Source organism: Watersipora subatra, chromosome 1 (assembly GCF_963576615.1).
Source record: "Watersipora subatra chromosome 1, tzWatSuba1.1, whole genome shotgun sequence".
In the NCBI taxonomy this organism is placed as follows: domain Eukaryota; kingdom Metazoa; phylum Bryozoa; class Gymnolaemata; order Cheilostomatida; family Watersiporidae; genus Watersipora; species Watersipora subatra.
The window spans coordinates 66,978,414-66,995,881 of record NC_088708.1 but is presented as its reverse complement, the minus strand read 5'-3'; the positions used below and the strand labels follow the sequence as shown (position 1 = coordinate 66,995,881).

At 37.8% G+C, this 17,468-nt stretch overlaps 1 protein-coding gene across 1 annotated transcript in view; it reads right to left on the bottom strand.

Moving 5' to 3' along the window:
- LOC137385720 (uncharacterized) overlaps window positions 1-17,468 on the bottom strand; it is a 61,320-nt gene that overhangs the window by 19,335 nt on the left and 24,517 nt on the right. Inside the window, exons 4-5 of the mRNA XM_068072254.1 lie at window positions 9,317-9,375; window positions 5,292-5,421 (exon numbers count right to left, since the gene is read on the bottom strand). Of these exons, the coding sequence (XP_067928355.1) occupies window positions 5,292-5,421; window positions 9,317-9,375 (189 nt within the window). The remainder of the gene's footprint in view (window positions 1-5,291; window positions 5,422-9,316; window positions 9,376-17,468) is intronic.

Genomic DNA, 17,468 nt, shown 5'->3' with positions numbered 1-17,468 from the left:
GAATGCAACCTCCTTTCATGTAATGATTTATGTTAGAGTTGAACATTTTTATACTAGTTTAATTAGTGAAGATGTGTAAAGTAAATAACAAACATGGCCACTGTGGAAAGCTCCAACTACTGGTATCATTACGATAGAGGATGAGGATTATTGCAGTAATAAAACAACATTTGAAAAGTGACAGCGGAATTAGCTGTAATGTGAATAGGGATTATCCTAGCTTCCAAGCATTAATCACGCGTATTGCCTTCAGCGACTCGTATAGCGGAAGGGATATGATGTTCAAATACTGACGGGATGAAATCACATGATTGAGCGATGTGTGCATGGCTAGTTCTATCAGTTAGTAATATATCACATAAGATATAATCACACCAAAATATAAGGTTATATATCTCTATCATATGTAGTTGTTTATCTATTGTTTACTATAATGAGAGCCACACCCGTCCATCTGTCTGATTTCATGGTTGGAATTTGGGAAAACAGATTGCATCGTGCGGGATTTGAACATTTAAAGATCGATTATGAAAGGGAATTCCAAATCAATAAGAGAACCATGAAATCACAACTATTCTTGTTCGACCTCACGCCATACATTGCGTAGCTACAACATTCCTGTGTGCTAATCGCAATAAACTTAAATCTAAAAACAAACTTAAATATAATTCTGTGAGCACTACTCCAGCTGACAAAAATATGTATGCTATAAAAGTTGGCAACGAATGACCTCCACAAAACAGTAGCTTTAAACAACACAAATTTCTAACTGTTATAATAAGCTATTTGGATTAACAAGAATGAAGTTTTTGATGTGATAACATCCTTGCCTGTGAAGTTTAAAAGCATTATGCATGGCAAGACATGCTATCAAGTAGTGCACCTTCTATGCAAGCAGAAAGATGCTATCATTTTAGTACTTTAGCAAACATTTGAGTTCTATGGCATTAGCAGCTTATCTACCCATGTTTTCTAACGCAAAAAGATTTGCCATGTTTTATGTTTTATTTGGAAAAGCTATTTAAAAAACATTTAAGAGAGAGACTTTGTTCATACTTGAAAACTATTTTAAAGAAAGAGTGGAGAAAATCAATCATAAAAACTTGAGAGCAGATAAATCTCACCAAACATTTATTTTTCAATTTTCAGGCCAAGCCCTCTAGATTGATGCATATACATAACACATAGTGGAGGCCTGATCTTTACCGTGGTAGGGCAGCTAAGAACCAGAGCCAAAATCTTTATAGCCTTTCAAAGACATGAATACGCGTGAGAGGGGTACGCGGGAGAGGTACGGAGGCAGCATCTATGGTATTTCCACTAATATATAGAAAATGCATTATATCTGAGACTGTATACAAGTGCTCTCTGATGTTTGCCATATTACACAGAGTTTAGTACCCCTAATAAGTACATTAGGCAATACATGTAGAAGCTAAATATCATATCAAAGTCAGCATTTCGTTAGTGCTGATTGTGTAATTAACCAATCTGATTAGCTTTCTCCAACACTTTGGCCCCAATGCAACCTGAAGTTACCGCAGGAAACACAGCTGAAACAGTAGCGGAATCAGGCAACTGAGTTGGTTACCATTTGGTTACACCATAAAAATCATAGTTGCAAGCAAATTCAAGTAGGATACGAGTAAATGAACTGGCAAAGAGACCTCATAGCACACTATTCTATATGACTTTACGACAAGTGGCACTGACCAAGCCTCACAACTATAATTGGCTTGCCTTATCACTTTAAAAAGCCTAAATTTACTCTAATTTATCTTTCTATGAGCCTCGACTGACATGTTGATAATAAAGCAAGCCTAATCGTTGACCAAGCCTCTAAACTCTTATAGTCTTCAACCAATTTCCTCTCCAAATTCCTAGCAAGGCATTAGTTAGCACTGATAGCCATAATTGCATAAGACTTGGTGAAATGACGGCGATTACTCAGTGAGTGAATTTTAATTAAATGGGGAGCTCCAAGGAAAAGGAAAGAACGAAAGCTTACGGAAAACAGAAAGAGAGAGCTGGCGGTTTCACACATGCATTAAAGATAATTATGGATATATGATTCCGGTCAGGTCTGGGGACCAGAGCCAGGAAGGCACGCAGCGATGGTGAGAGAGGGGAGCTCAGATATTTGTCACCACCCAGACGAGTGGTCACCATTCGTGTGTAATCTACAATGCTAACCTTATAGCTAACTACGCTAACTTGACTATCTTTGGTATTTAGATGCTTGCCAGTGACCAGGTCAAAGTGAGTCAATTTGGTTATTTTAATTGATTTTTTGTTGTAATAAAAAACTATTCAAAAAAATTAGCCCAAAAATGAGAATGAACCAGTTAAAAACTCAGTAAGAGCCAAACCAGGATCTGCTAGTCTAAAAACATTTGTGCAAATGGCTACTCTCCAATCCCACATCACCTTATGAGCATGTTTTATGAGCATATTTAAAATTAAAGAAAGTTTATAGTTTATATATTTATCTCAAACAAACCACAAATGGCATTGTACACACATGCGAATAGCCCACTGACATCATGTGCTCATTACCTAGATGAAGAGTTATTACCAGAAATTGCTAATGAAAGTAGTACCACAAATATTGGAACAACTATTGGCAAATTCTTTTTCTCAGCTGTGTCTCAGCGCACCTGTCAGTAGGCCTGTCAGTATGCCTGTCAGTATGCCTGTCAGTATGTGTATCAGTAGGCCTGTCAGTATGCCTGTCAGTATGCCTGTCAGTATGTGTATCAGTAGGCCTGTCAGTTTGCCTGTCAGTATGTGTATCAGTAGGCCTGTCAGTTTGCCTGTCAGTATGTGTGTCAGTGCGCCTGTAAGTATGTGTGTCAGTGCGCCTGTCAGTATGTGTGTCAGCACGCCTGTCAGTATGTGTGTCAGTATGTGTCTCAGTGCGCCTGTCAGTATTCCTGTCAGTCTGCTCGTCATTGGGTAAGGTTGTTCCCAAGAAACTCTCATCAAAAGTACATTGCTGATAGTGAACAAGGCGCTTTAGTACAAGTGTGATGAATGAGTGCAGATTTCTAGGTTGGCTTTTTACTGAGCCTGCCGAGCAAACTTATATGAATTTGGTGCTAGTGAGTTAAGCTTGGCAGAATCATGGATTATTACGATTGGCAGAGACATCAGCTACATATCGAAGGCTAATTATAATTAATGGGAGGAAGAGATAAGGAATGAATAACAGTGTATGTTAAGTACACCACCAGCAGGAGATACCAAGGGCTGTCTATGCAGACTGGTGTTACCAACCATATCAGGGGCTGATCTAGGAACCAGTGTGTTCAGCACGTGCTTCTAATAGCTCTGACACTAGACTCAATGTGTCTGTGTTTGTTAAGAGAATTTTTTTTTATCTCATTGGGTAACTAGGTATGTTTCTGATGATGACAGCTTCTGCAGTTTTGAAAATTAGTAGAAACCATAAAATTATGATCATTTTCTTTATGACTGATGAACATACATAGAAAACAGCCTTAACCAAGGAACTCTATATCTCAATACATAACTAGGGAAAGAGTTATTGACAAACAGTAAATTTCTATGAAGCAATGCAAAGAATCCGTGGAGTGTCTGTTGCAGGCCCTCAGGCATCAGCAGGATTCCCCTTGCTGAACCTGAGTAACCAGCCTTTCCCAACGGAATATCTTTAAACTTGTGGAGGGAACTTCTCACAATCCTAATAATAGTCCACGATATGCCGGCCTGCAACTGATCAACTCTGCATAAATTCTATAATAAACTCATAAAAACCATGTATTCACTTATCTTTGAACACAGAACCATAAAATTGTTCGGCATGGTTGCTTTATTTTTAACTAACTCTAACCAGAAGAATGCTGCCTCATGAATCATTCTAAAAATATTAATCGCTGCCGATGTGTCATATCTTATCCTGACTGACAGACCACTGCCCTAGTATAGAAACGAAAAGTTTGCAAATATGTAGTTAAACATAATCCCTAAGGTTTAAAACTCAATGATATTATAGCTAATATACAATGACCCTCAATAGAAGCAGGTTATACTGATGGAGACAGCAGTGTCAGTACTTAGGTTAAAGCCACAAATAAACCTGACATGTATCATAAGGTGTGTTATATAAATCTAAGGTGTTATACTTGATGCTGATTGTGTAATAGCTCATCATGGATGAACTATAGAGTAACCCGCTAAATTACGTTGTTGCTGAGCACATATGCATAGAGTTGTTGTACACACTGTATTCATAGAGTTGTCCAACAAACTGTTTGCATAGAGCTGTAGACAAACCGTATGCATGGCGTTGTTAGACACTTTTATTCATAGAGTTGTCCAACAAACTGTATTCATAGTTGTAGACAAACCGTATGCATGGAGTTGTTAGACACACTGTATTCATAGAGTTGTTGACAAACCGTATGCATGGAGTCGTTAGACACACTGTATTCATAGAGTTGTTGACAAACCGTATGCATGGAGTTGTTAGACGCACTGTATTCATAGAGTTGTTAGACAAACTGTATGCAGACATGTCCAAACTGAAGAATATTCACAACAAATACACATTATAATAAGAGTAGTAGAATATGCATTAGCTGAATCTATACTATTCAATCAAGCCGGTGCGCAAGCCTTGATGTCTCTGCAATTTAATACTGCAACATCTATTTCCTGTGGTGAATAATCTGTAAGTAGGTCTATATTGCTGAGTCGCAAAGAAAAGCAGAGAAATTGATCTTTTGCTAATAATAATCCAGTCAAACTCAAGGTTCTGTAAGTCTAATCAATCAGCTTGAGTCTGAATGAGATATTTTTGCTTTGATGGTTCTCAGGCTAAACCAAAGCTGCCAACATCATCACCTCACTTTGACCCTCCTGTGGCCTTTCGTGTAAAGATGGGATACCAAACACAACTGGTTTTACTTCTCAATAGAGCGACACTACTATGATATACAGGGTGTTTATTGCATTGACAATTGAAGCGGGTGCCTCACAGAATAGCAGTCAACATTCTTCAACTAAGCTTCATTGAGAGGCATTTGGAATCGCATGGCTAAAGTACTTAACTCACACTGACTGGAGGAGCAATAATAACATTTCACGGGAAATATTAAAAATATTTGCATTAATTGTCCCTCTTTTCTGCTAATAGACTGATTTATTTAATAGAATAGATTAATTTCTTTTTATATTGCATGGAAAGCCGTTGCACGACCATGCATTCTGCATACTATTGCCCGCACTATTGCTATTTCAATAGCAAACTCATGCAATCTAGGACTTACAAGCTCCAAACGTCTACTTCAGGTCCGTAATCGTGCCGATCATAGAAGAGCTCAGGGGCTGCAAATTCTGGGCTGCCACAGTGGGTCTTCAGCAACTCCCCCTCTACCATTGTATTGCTCAGGCCAAAATCTAAAAATGATGAACAGGTTAAATGATAATAGTACATATAAAATGACATATCAGCTAAAGGAGACTCGGTTGTAATCAGAAGAAATGCTGACCTTTGCCCTCATGCTGTCAGTACATAGCATGACTCAACCTATAAGTTTAGATTAAATGACTAAATAATGCTGACTGAGGAAGAGGCGAAGCGATTTCCATCTCGTACTCTTTCGCCCCTGCTCATGTCCTCAGGTGTCACGTAGGTTCAAACCCAATCTATCTCCCATTATGGGTCTTCAAACCTCTGATACTCATCTCCTTGATGTTTGCATAAGTTCCCTCGTTCCGGTGTGGCAAAGATGAAGGCAATAAACCACTAGAAGCAAGGAAAGGTAGAGCAGAAATGGCCAGACCGCATCCAAAAACTGTATCAGACCGCAGAAGACAACAGCTGATGGTGTGGTTTCACACATGGTAGTCAAAGCCCACCCAAGCACGTAATATCCATTTCCCAGACAATAAAATAAAAATCTCATCATTCTAAAAATGGGATGGTTTGGAATTAGATCAATCCAAGATGTAGGTGTGACAATCTTGCACTTAACTCTTCTAACTGCTGATTGGTGACATTCGGTTGAGTCGGCTCTTAGATCCAGAGATGTTTCTCTAGCAGCTGAATATGGATAAGTGGGATATGACCACTAGCATTGCATATAAACCGGACAGACAAGAAAGCTGTAAAGCCAAAGGAGTTTGACCAGTTTTTTGCATTGATTAAAAAACTAATGGGTTTAAAATATGCTACAAATTGGATAAGTAGTAAGATCACTACGCTAGTCTTAAGGTGAAATGCTTTAAAATTGCTCACATCTTTCCTATTAAGTCTTCCACAACCAAGTTCCAACTTACACAGGTTTACGGCAGAAAAATTTGTGAGCATGTTCGCGATCTCAAGCATTTCCAATAACTAACCATTCTACTTGTTTGAATCGATTTCTGTCTGTCATTCGACTAATGGCAGAGAGATAGCGGATGAATGTGATTTAGTGAGTGTGTCTTGTTTATTAAGTGGCTTTATTACATGGCAATCAGAGCTCTCACAGATTTTGACACACTAATAATTACTGCTTATACTGGCATATAAATCGACCTTTCAGATGCTCCCTAAAAAGGAAAATTTCAAAGTGATTCGAACTGATCTCCCAAATACTCTAAATACAGAACTCTGAACAGATACCATGAACTGTTGTTTGATTGGATAACACAATAATATCGGTAGGAAATGCATGATAAAGGTTCATTATCAAAGCTTGGTTGAATTTGTCAGAACTTTTCTACTCTCAATGCAGAGTTTCATGTGATCAGCCCCACCGTAAAAGCGATCATCAGAATGACCGACCAATCACAGTACCATATGATCAGGTGACTGAAAATGTCAACTGATACTGCCAGGGGTCAGCACAATATGGTGAAATTAGACATGGTTATATTTCATTTTATTCAAGGTGTAGCTAACACTACCACTAACATTGAGTTTAATCAGTTATAAGACCTTTCATGTACGATTTTCATTTTTATGGCCGATATTTATGACAGAATGGTAATATCAGTGAAATATGCGCCAAAAGTTGCCTTATGTTCTTGTGTTTGTTTGTTTATGTTAGGATCGATTTATACATGCATATCTTTTATTTAACTTTGAGGTTTAAAGTCTGCTAACATCTAAGTAGGGTAATAAATAACTTTTTTTTAAACGCAGCGTTAATTTGTACTTGTCATTGGCTGGTACACATTGAATTCTACAATGCTATTGGACAATTTTAAAGGTACACAGCTTGTTCAATACAACTTGCTAATCATTCAAACTGGTGTTGAAAATTGAAAAAGCGACTAAAATGGCCTGTGAGGAAATCGCAATTCTATCAAGTTCATCTTTTTTTACTAATAAAATGGTGGAAGTCAGTCTATGTAAATCGTTATCCATCTGAGATGTAACTGTATGCAATGGCCTGCTGGGAACGGGGAGAAGTGATGGAGTGTGAAGGAATGCAATTAGGAATTTGATAGTTGAATAAACATGTATGATTTGAATTACACAGCAAGGGCTCAAACATAAACGCTTAATTGATTATGTAACATTACATAAGAAACTTTTTGGGTGAGAAAGAAACAAAATGTCACCAGTAATGACGAACTTTTGTATGACATGAGAAATAGATATCCTAGAGTAGCCTGTGGCGAAGAGTTTGTATACATTAACCAATTAACTGACAGTTACATAATGCCAAACATGTCTGATGTCAACTTACCAATATAAACAGAACAAATGAAAAACAATGTTTGAGATCAGGGATTGATCGGGTGTGTGCAGTTATTAGAAATATGCAAACCTGTTTGCATAAAATAACAATTAGATATTTTTTGCATATATTTAGAGTTATAATGCGGATTGAAAGGGATTTAAATACGGCGAACTCTATAAGCTAACAAAATGCACTTGTACGAAGCCAGCAAAATTAGCAATTCTTCCGGAACTTCTGGTGGCTGCAAACCGTTGTGGCTAACATGCGATTTAATGAGAAGCAATGAAGGGCAGAGATCCTTAGGTCTATAATTAGTGCCCTTACAGCGTCATTGTCACAATTACACTTCGTCTATATGTTAGACATGAATCGTTAGCTTAGGAAGAGGGGAGATAACTTTCTACAAAAGAGTGTGCTCGGCAAAGTGGCGATTAGAAGAGATAAGTTTGACAGAAACGAGTTGACTTGAAACATGAGAGCCAATCAGACAAACATGTCAGGGTGAACAGAGTCTTTGGGATGCTATGATAACAGCATTAATTGCATAATTCATAAATGAACCCAGTTGATTTTTAGCGTAGAGAAGAACAAACTTAGCACAACTTTTGCTAAGATAAAAGCTGAATTCACCTATATATGAGGAATGTTAGATAAATAGCCTTAGCTCTTACCGACCTGATATATAAAAAAAGTTTCTTTCTCATTGGGCTTCACCTCACAACTAATAAGGAAGAGCGACTATTAAGAGTTACTATTAAAAACATTTGGCCGCCAGATTTCACAGCACAAGATTAGTACAAACACTCATAGGCCGAGAAATGCGCTATTGGTCTAGTATTACAGCCAGACTATTTTATTAGCGGCCACAATTGTGGCAGGGATCGTATAGCGCTGAGTGTGAGAGCCATTAAAAGACAACTAACAGTTATAATAGACTGCTGTCCTGTTTCGGAAGGATAACTCTAATACCGTGGAACGATAAGCGCAGTTATTGAGAACTGCGAGACTCTGTGAATGACAACGAAGGCATTGCTCAACATGGAATTTAATCAAATAGTATGTGAGGCTAAAATAAAAAGGATTTTTATGGACATAACTTGTGCAGAAGAGACTATGTGTTCGAGCAACTCGTGAGTCCTACTGGTTATGCAGTGAGTTCCTTATGACACTTAGAGAAGGTGAAGAGTGTGACAATAACAGCGTGAAAGTTGAGAGCTGTCTTTAAATTAACCTATACTTGGCGAACTGATTGTCCCTGTATCCCTCTACTATTACTGTATCATCACATTACAATAAGACAAATAAATTTAGCCTGATTGCAGATACTAAAGTAAAATAAAAAGGAATTACATTGCGTGACAGCAGATTGAATAATGTGAGCATATAACCGATAATTGCTTGTGTCTCTATTTGAATAGTACATAGGAGGTCTGTTCAGATTACAAAAATTCCTTCCACCAAGTCAGCTGGTAGCGAGAGAGCTATTGATGATTGACAGTTTTGAGGCAAATTCACTCAAAGTCATTCCTTCTTCATGCTATTCAAAGCAAAGAATTAAAGTTGATCTGACCATAATTAGACAGAAAAATGGATCAATTACACATTGAGAAATGCTTTACCTATGATTCTGAGGTTCTCATTGCTTTCATCCAACAGGATATTGTCCATCTTCAGGTCTCTGGAAGAGAGGAAGAACATATGTATGCATAGTGGTTACCACCAAGGAGGCAGAGCCGTAAGGTCTGCGAAGAAAACAGGCCTGACTAGTGTCACTGCATGCTACCAGTGCAATATTCTAATTAGCACTTGTTATAACACGAATAACTTTCCTTAGCGCTTTAATTTACAAAAAATGGTAAAATCACCAGGGAAAACCGCAAACATGAGGTATTAGTGTTAAATATAATTAAAATACCTTCTACATAAGTAAGCAGTGGTACGATTGGAAATCGTGTAATATGGTGATAAGAAATATGATGGGTGAGAGTGTGAAGGTCGGGCCAAGTTATCTACGGATTTATAAAGCCGGCATAAATGTGTGGCTGCACTCACTCAACTGCATTCTCTCTAACTCAATCATCTTTCACATTATATTAATTTATCAGTTAAGTACATATTGACTCCCATCAATAATTGCATTATAGATTTATGGAATTTTATCCTTTCTCGTTCCTACCAGTTCCACTTCAGTCTTTCTAGATCACTAACTCCTTTTTTTAAAACTATTTAACTAGAAGCTATGTGAGACCATCAAAAGCTGGTTCGTGAAGTTCCCTGACAATCAACTTTTTTTGGAATACTTATGTCTTGGATATTAACACTTTTATGAGACAATCAGAATGGTCTCAGCCAATGCTGGAACAAACGATGCAGTGAGTTGATGTCTACATCTGATATAATTTCGCTAGAGTGATTGTAAACCTGATTTAAAATGCCTGAATACAAGATTGAGGTTTGAACGCACTTCTATCACCGGACCGTTATTGTTCAGTCTTCTTTTTGTGCCCAGCGGACACTCAAGTATTCGCCCAACTTTTGAACAGCCTCACGCCCCTTGTTTTGCTACCCTATTTCTCTTGCCTTGCTCCAGCATATATCGGACACCTAACTACCACCAAACTACTTGTCTTTTCATTTTATAAAGGATGCAGCACTTTATAGACACATGTTGGACTTAGAGGCATCAACAACTTAGTCTAAAATTACACTTCTCCACAGATAAGTGACTTCCACTTGCCAGTAAATTAGCAAAAACCACCAAGGACCCCAAAGATCACTCCAGTTTGTATTCTCAGGCTCAATCGTACATTCATTAAGCCAATTAGCTGGTGTAATTAGAGAAGAGGATGGTAAACCAACCATATAATGGAGCATTATAAAAGCGGTTATGTTCCCATCAGTTGGGCCCTCATTCCTAGAGTCTTACTTTGGGATACAAGGGGACTGAAATTCTCAAAGCGTTATTCAAATGGCTCTTACCTTCATTCTATTGACTTTCAATTATACAGAAAGATGATCTATGAATGGTTGCAGATAAGTTTGTAAAATACTAGAAGAATACGAAAGCAATAGATGCTTATCTCTGCCAGTGTATGTTTAGTTTGCCGGTTCAGTTATTCACTTCTCTGATTATCACTCATTATATTTGCGTATATGTGTCAATTTGGGGTTTTTGATGCAATTTGTATGAGATGAGTCAGCCGGTGAGTGGCATTAAATATTTCATTGAGCATGCACAGTTATGTTAAGATGGTATCTCATCCAATCTGCACCTTCCCATAGTTGCTGCTCAGGCACAGCAGGAAGTTGACTAATTGTATTACATGACTTGACATCAGCCTCTCGAATCAGTTTGTTGCTAGGCTCTAGAGTTAATTTGGTACCTTATAAAAAGGTAGCTTATTATTCTACAAATGACTCATAGGAAGGTTCATTGCAGACCATTTGGATGCTGTCACTATATTTGGCAATAATATTAATAATATAAATTAGAAATTTTGGAAACTTCTTTAGCACTTGTTGACCTCAATTTCCTTCTTGGTTACCTGAAGTTGGCTGACATCCAGTCATGGCATTCATACAAGCGCATGCGCCTTTTAGCACCTTTGCAGTACACCAAATCTGATAAAATTGTTACTCCTAGAGTTGGTCGGTTTTTGAAGCGTTCTTCAAGAAATTGTTTTTGGTACTTCTGGAATGCTATTAAAAATAAATAAGAGGTAGTACAAAGCAACAAATTATGCTTAGATGGTGGGATATTGCCCATCAATGTAGAGTGTTGTATCTTTTAGGCAGTCTTCGTACTGAAGATTAACTCTTATGTAATATCACACCAACAAGCAGCTGGCTCATTAAAACTCTCATTGCATCATCTTTCGGCATTCAGGGCTTCCCAGGAGGCCTGAATAGTTCTGTCAAAAGCTGAGAAAGTAGTTATGACTAAATGACGATAGGTGATTTGTGGAGTGCAATGTAATGTAAAGGGTGACAGCAATGACAATCTGGTAGTCAAGTGCAGTAGGGAGACTATCGGCTGATGCCCACCCTGCGCATGTCTACATGAGTGCAGTACTCATAACTTCATTATGGCTGTCATTCAAAGACCTTGACATGACTTGAAGGCCATAAGCGCGACTGTACTTTCATTTTCTTCTGACCAATTATCACTAGGGCAGTTGCTATAGTGGGTGGAACTATAACTACGGCTGCTAAACATTTTAAAAGTTTGTTTTCTTCGCCCATTGACTTATAAAAAACATGATGGGCATCTAGTAATATGAGTCGGCCTTCCCAGCAAGGTGTAAACAGTGAGCTGTACAAACCATGTGAAATGAGAAGGTGTGCATAAAGAAAAATGCTTTATTGATAACGAAAGGTGCGAAAGAGATTACCTATAGTGAAAGTAATCGATGAAGAGGCGGGCAGATGCTGCAGCGTTAGTACGGGCAGAGTGGACTTGAAGGAGGTTTCAAGTTTGAGAATAGACTGTCACAAACATAGTTTATGGTGAACACGCATCCTAAGAATTCTTTGCGTGAATTGCCGCTGTGTCAACATGAACCAAAAATCTCCGGTGTCTCTTAATTCAACGTAGCTGAACTTAAACTCAACCGTCCAAGTAGAAACTGAGTCAATTGTTTGCGAGTTGTCAGGTTTTCCAAGGAAGACTACATTAGCGATTCGATTTATGTGTGAGTCCAAATAACAACCAAAACCCTGTTCTGAGCTAGATCTTCAGCCACTGTTTCTGACAAAAAAGCAATCTTTGTAATAGGTAAAGATGCGACATTTGTCAGTTGGTCCATGACACTTAATAAGGTATATTTTTTTAATCCACTGAATGAGGTCTCACTCTGTGTAGTGATGAACCTTAAACTATTAACTTGATGTTCATCACGACGCAGAGTGCTATTGTAGCACTCTGCGTGTCAAGGTTGTTATCAACAACAGATGACTCGACCTCGTGTGTCAGTAACTTGTTCATCATATGTATTACTCCATGATGATATGGCAACTTTTTTGGCACAATTGGGTAAATCTTTCAGAGCCAGCTTTTTTATGAACAATAATATCTCAATAAAATCGATCTTAAAAATTACATCGATCTAATTGTGTCGATTTACTTTCTCTCGATTTTCGCTGCTGTAATGCGAAGCTATGGCTAAATTGTTATTTATCTTCTGATATAACAACATTTTTTTATCAATTTTGTGCCATGAACAGTGACAACTTATTTGGTGCTTTTAAAGTTAGCCCTCCAGTTGTTGATGATTATTTCAAGTTGCACTGCAATGCAGGACTTGAATTATGATATTTTATCGAGGAAAAACGTATCATTGCTTGCTTGAATTGCTTAGGAAGAGTTAACGATAACCCCAAGGACAGTTCATATATGTATGCTGTTCTTATGAACAAACGTTAATGACCATCCTCCCAACTGTGAGGCTTTGTATCGATAGGAGAGAAAATGCTGATAAGTGTAATTGTCACAGGGTAAGTTCATGGAGCCTCAACATACTGATTCCTGACTGAGCTATGAATTAAGAAAATCTCATTTGGTACGAATTAATAATAAATTTTAGCTAGCCAGGCGAAAGTCATAGACCTATTCCTATAGTAGGTGCCAGGTGTAGTACGGTGCGTTTTCTGTTGCAATAGCGAGGCTATTTTGTCAATTTCCGTTGACCACCTAAAGTTCAGCTTTTAAATTGGGAAAATGACCAAAAATGGCATTCAGTCATGGACAGAATTGCCCTAAAAACATAATGTTCAGCAGCAAAGCGAATCCCTTATGTTTCCTCACATAACTAGTAGGACTGAAACAGATGAGGAGTGTCCCAAAAGAAAATATTTCTCACATCTCGTGCCTAAGGCCACTGTCGCTGTCGTGTGACTCACATTGGTACATCTTACAGATGTTAGAGACAGCATTGAGCAACCAGCCTATCAGTTTTATTCATTCAGCCATCTATCAGTTATATAAGTTTCCCTAACAAAAGCCTGAATATAATAACATACATACAATTATAATAATAATAATAATAACTATAATATACAATGCACTGAAGGTATCAGATAGCTCTTATCACTAATCCCTAGCGACTTTACTTGTTTATGTGAAAGCATCGTTATTTAATGCCAAGGCCGCAGCCAATCAACTTCTGTCGCATTTTATTGATTACGTATAATCTTGTAGTTTTTGTTGTCATTATTTTAAGGATAATTACAGATTATTTTTTGGCATTGACCAATCAGGAAGGGTGTAAAGACATCTGCAATGTCCCAACAGATATTATGTCACACAACCACTTGTATCGTAGGAAAAGTTGTCAAGCGGCAATGTGGGAAGATGATACTCGGTGTTACCATGCAGACCTATGGACACCCAATCAATCAGCTTATTTAAACAGGTAACAAACACCTTTTGACCTACAGATTGTGGAAAGGAACTGCCATTTCTTAAAGCAAGCTTCTTGATAGTATGTAAGCTGGTACTAACGATGATTCAGTGATCTAGTAAAGGTAACTTGTAAGGAAATAGCAGGGAAAACCAAAATCAGATCTGCAAATGAAATTGAATATCTGAGAGGAAACCACCATACATCATACTTTATGTAATTAGAAAACGTGAAATGGAAACAAATGCCTATGCTTCCTAATGAGGAGACTATTTAAGATCTACTTACACAATATATTAGTACATTTTATCAGAAAGTATCAGTATTTTTCTATAATTTGCGATTGTTTTTGATGTTTGAGGCGATCTGACTGCCAGTTTGTTTCGTCAGGAATAGAATTGATAAAACCTTGTTTGGGCTTAAAACGCTCAGATTCAGACTTTTATAGTTGCACTTTGACAAAGAGACTGACAGAATAGAGATGCGACTTGCACACTGCAACTTCAATGCAATAACCGATATGAATGGGAGAGACAGATGGCCATAAACTAGTGACATCATTTCGGCACGTAGTTTTCTTCAGAGCATTTCAACCGTGATCAAATTTTGTCGAATTTAACCTTGAAACGTCCTGGCAGTCAGATCACCTCGAACATCAAAAACAATCACAAATGATAGAAAAACATCGATACTTTCTGACAAAATATACTAATATTTTGCGTAAGTCTATCTTTAAACCGAGCAGACGTCTTTGTCGAATACGTCCAATTTGCAGATAACTTCAAGAGTTGTCACTCTTCAAGCTATGACACCGAAGGCTGACACTAAAGAAAGGCTGACACTAGAGGATGGCTAACACTAGATGATTCACATTCATAGGTACTCAGTGCAGTTCTTGAGTTGATCAAATCTTTGGAAACACGACACTCAGTGATAGGCTAGTCATTGATTTCAGCTAACAATCTTGCCCAAGAACAATATAAGACACTCTGCCTAGCCAATCACAATGAGCGCCTGTCAGTTGAAATTGAAAAAAAATCAGTACTTGTTAAAATCTAGAAACATAATGAAATAATCAGCACTTCCAGTGCACTCACACAGAATGTCTCAATGCAATCTGATAGTTGGGTCGAAAAGCGATGAATGGATGTTCTGTTCAGCTATTGTAATTTGTCAGTGTCAACCCTTACAGCATCTATTTAATGTCACCTCGAATACTTTGAATATACAAAATAATTAAATAACCATTTAGCCAGGTACAACTGTTGCATTGCATAACAATTCATCTACATGCATTAATCGTAAGGCGAGAATACCACAACCCTAAATTTCTGAGAGGATTAATGGCCAGCGGTGCCTACAGAAACTCTGATCAGCCATTGGTCAAACGGAATACCTACAAATAATACTTTCCAATTCTTGGCCAACTTAATATCTCATAACAATTGTGTGTGTGTCTCGCTTGTCGATCCATCTTAACCGAATCACGGCTTAAAAATGACATCGACCTGTAAATGACATTTCGCTATTGGTAAACTTGAATGTTGTCACCTAACTACTGCAAATGTAAAATATAAAGGCATGATAAGATATCGACTTGCGACACTGCAAAGTAGTCCAAATGAATATAAACATGCTAGCGCAAAGTGAGTCAGTGAAGGACTTATCTTTGAAGGTAGACGAGGGCATTTAGGGGTGAAGGACTACAGTAAACTTAGAAAGGAAGGGATGAGATTGCTGATTCATGCGTCCATCTTGAGAGTCAATTTGGGAAAAGGCTATTCATCAGTTCGCAATGAAAACAAGCCGGTGACATGAGATTAAATCAAGATTGGCTTTATAGAATAGTCAATAGTCAATATTTGATGAGAGATATTTTGTTGGCCTTGATCTCATCAATTATCTACCGGTAATCCACGTTTTTACAGCTGCTACAAGAGCCGATTTTAAATTCCGTAGCTTCAGCGTGTTTACCCTCGAGAAGTATTGAAACTGTTCAAATAGCCCAAGCTATAGGGCCTTGCAATAACCTCAGATCCAAAAGGTGGAGAAAACTACAATCTTTTTTCATGCAGAAAGAGGCATGGTGGGCTGGAAAGATGGCAGATGCTACTAGAGATTTACCAAAGGAGATTTTATCTCAGCTATGCACTTATACTTGTTGACCTCAAGCTTCCAGCCTAGACTGTTTTCCTTGGCTCCCCGGGACACTCTACCAGCAATTAGTTATATCAGATTCAGTTTTTATAGCTACTCAGCCAGAAGCCAGGACTAAAACCACAGTCTAAACACGGTGTTCTGAATGCTTGAGGTTATCAGTGCGAGAGTGTTTCGTAACAGCGCATCAAATAAAGATTGGAGTATGAAATAGCAGATGAGATTAACAGATGCACTGCCGAGTTTGCCAGCAGGTGACAAGAGAGACCATGAGCTCATACATCGATAGGCACACAGCCAAAGGAAATGAAATAAACCAGTAGAACAGCGATCAACTAGTGTGCTATCTGTACTCGGTCACTCAAACACACGATATTGGCAAGAGTCATTTGACACGTGACTTTGGCACTATGGCGAATTATGTCATAAAAACACTTTCATGAGCAAGTGTTTCATAAATTCTGTTTTTAAAAACTTAATAGGTTTATCGGTGTTATGTATAATAACTGAAACAGGAAGTCGTTACCTGTGCCATTTGTTTTAAATTGTTTAAAACGTTCAGGGTGGGGGGTGACTTTAAGCTCATATCCCACATGACTAATAACTGAGTCAAATATCCTGTATATGTTGGTGACTAGTGAACCACGAAATTAATTTCCTTATTGTTGAAGTTGAGGTTGAGTATAGAGTAGTAGGAGAAACCTTCCAATGATTAAGCGAAATACAAGATGCCCTTTGATTGGTCATCAATTGGAAATATTACGAATTGTAATTGAGGATGCAAACTCTTACTAGCCACTAGTGTATACCGACATATACACAAATTCACTTACTCGTGCATGAATGTACTTACATGTACATGTAAGTAAATGTACATGTAAGTACATTCATGAATGTAAGCATGTAAATATTCATAGATATAACAACGTATAAATGTACCATCCTTTACTTACATTTAGATAAACATATCTACACATAAATACATGTTAAAGAAGTTAAAAACCAAACAATTGAGAGGAAAACAATACTATCACTTTCTACTTGCTATCAAAGCTTGTACATGTTTGACCATTTATACGACTCATTGGTTAAATGGATGTTGCTGCACAAAACCATAGAGCTATTCAATATGGTGTGCCAAATGTACCGAGAGTTTTTTTACTACCAATGCCTCCGATTGTCAGCAATGCAACACTTGTAGAGGCCGTAATAGACA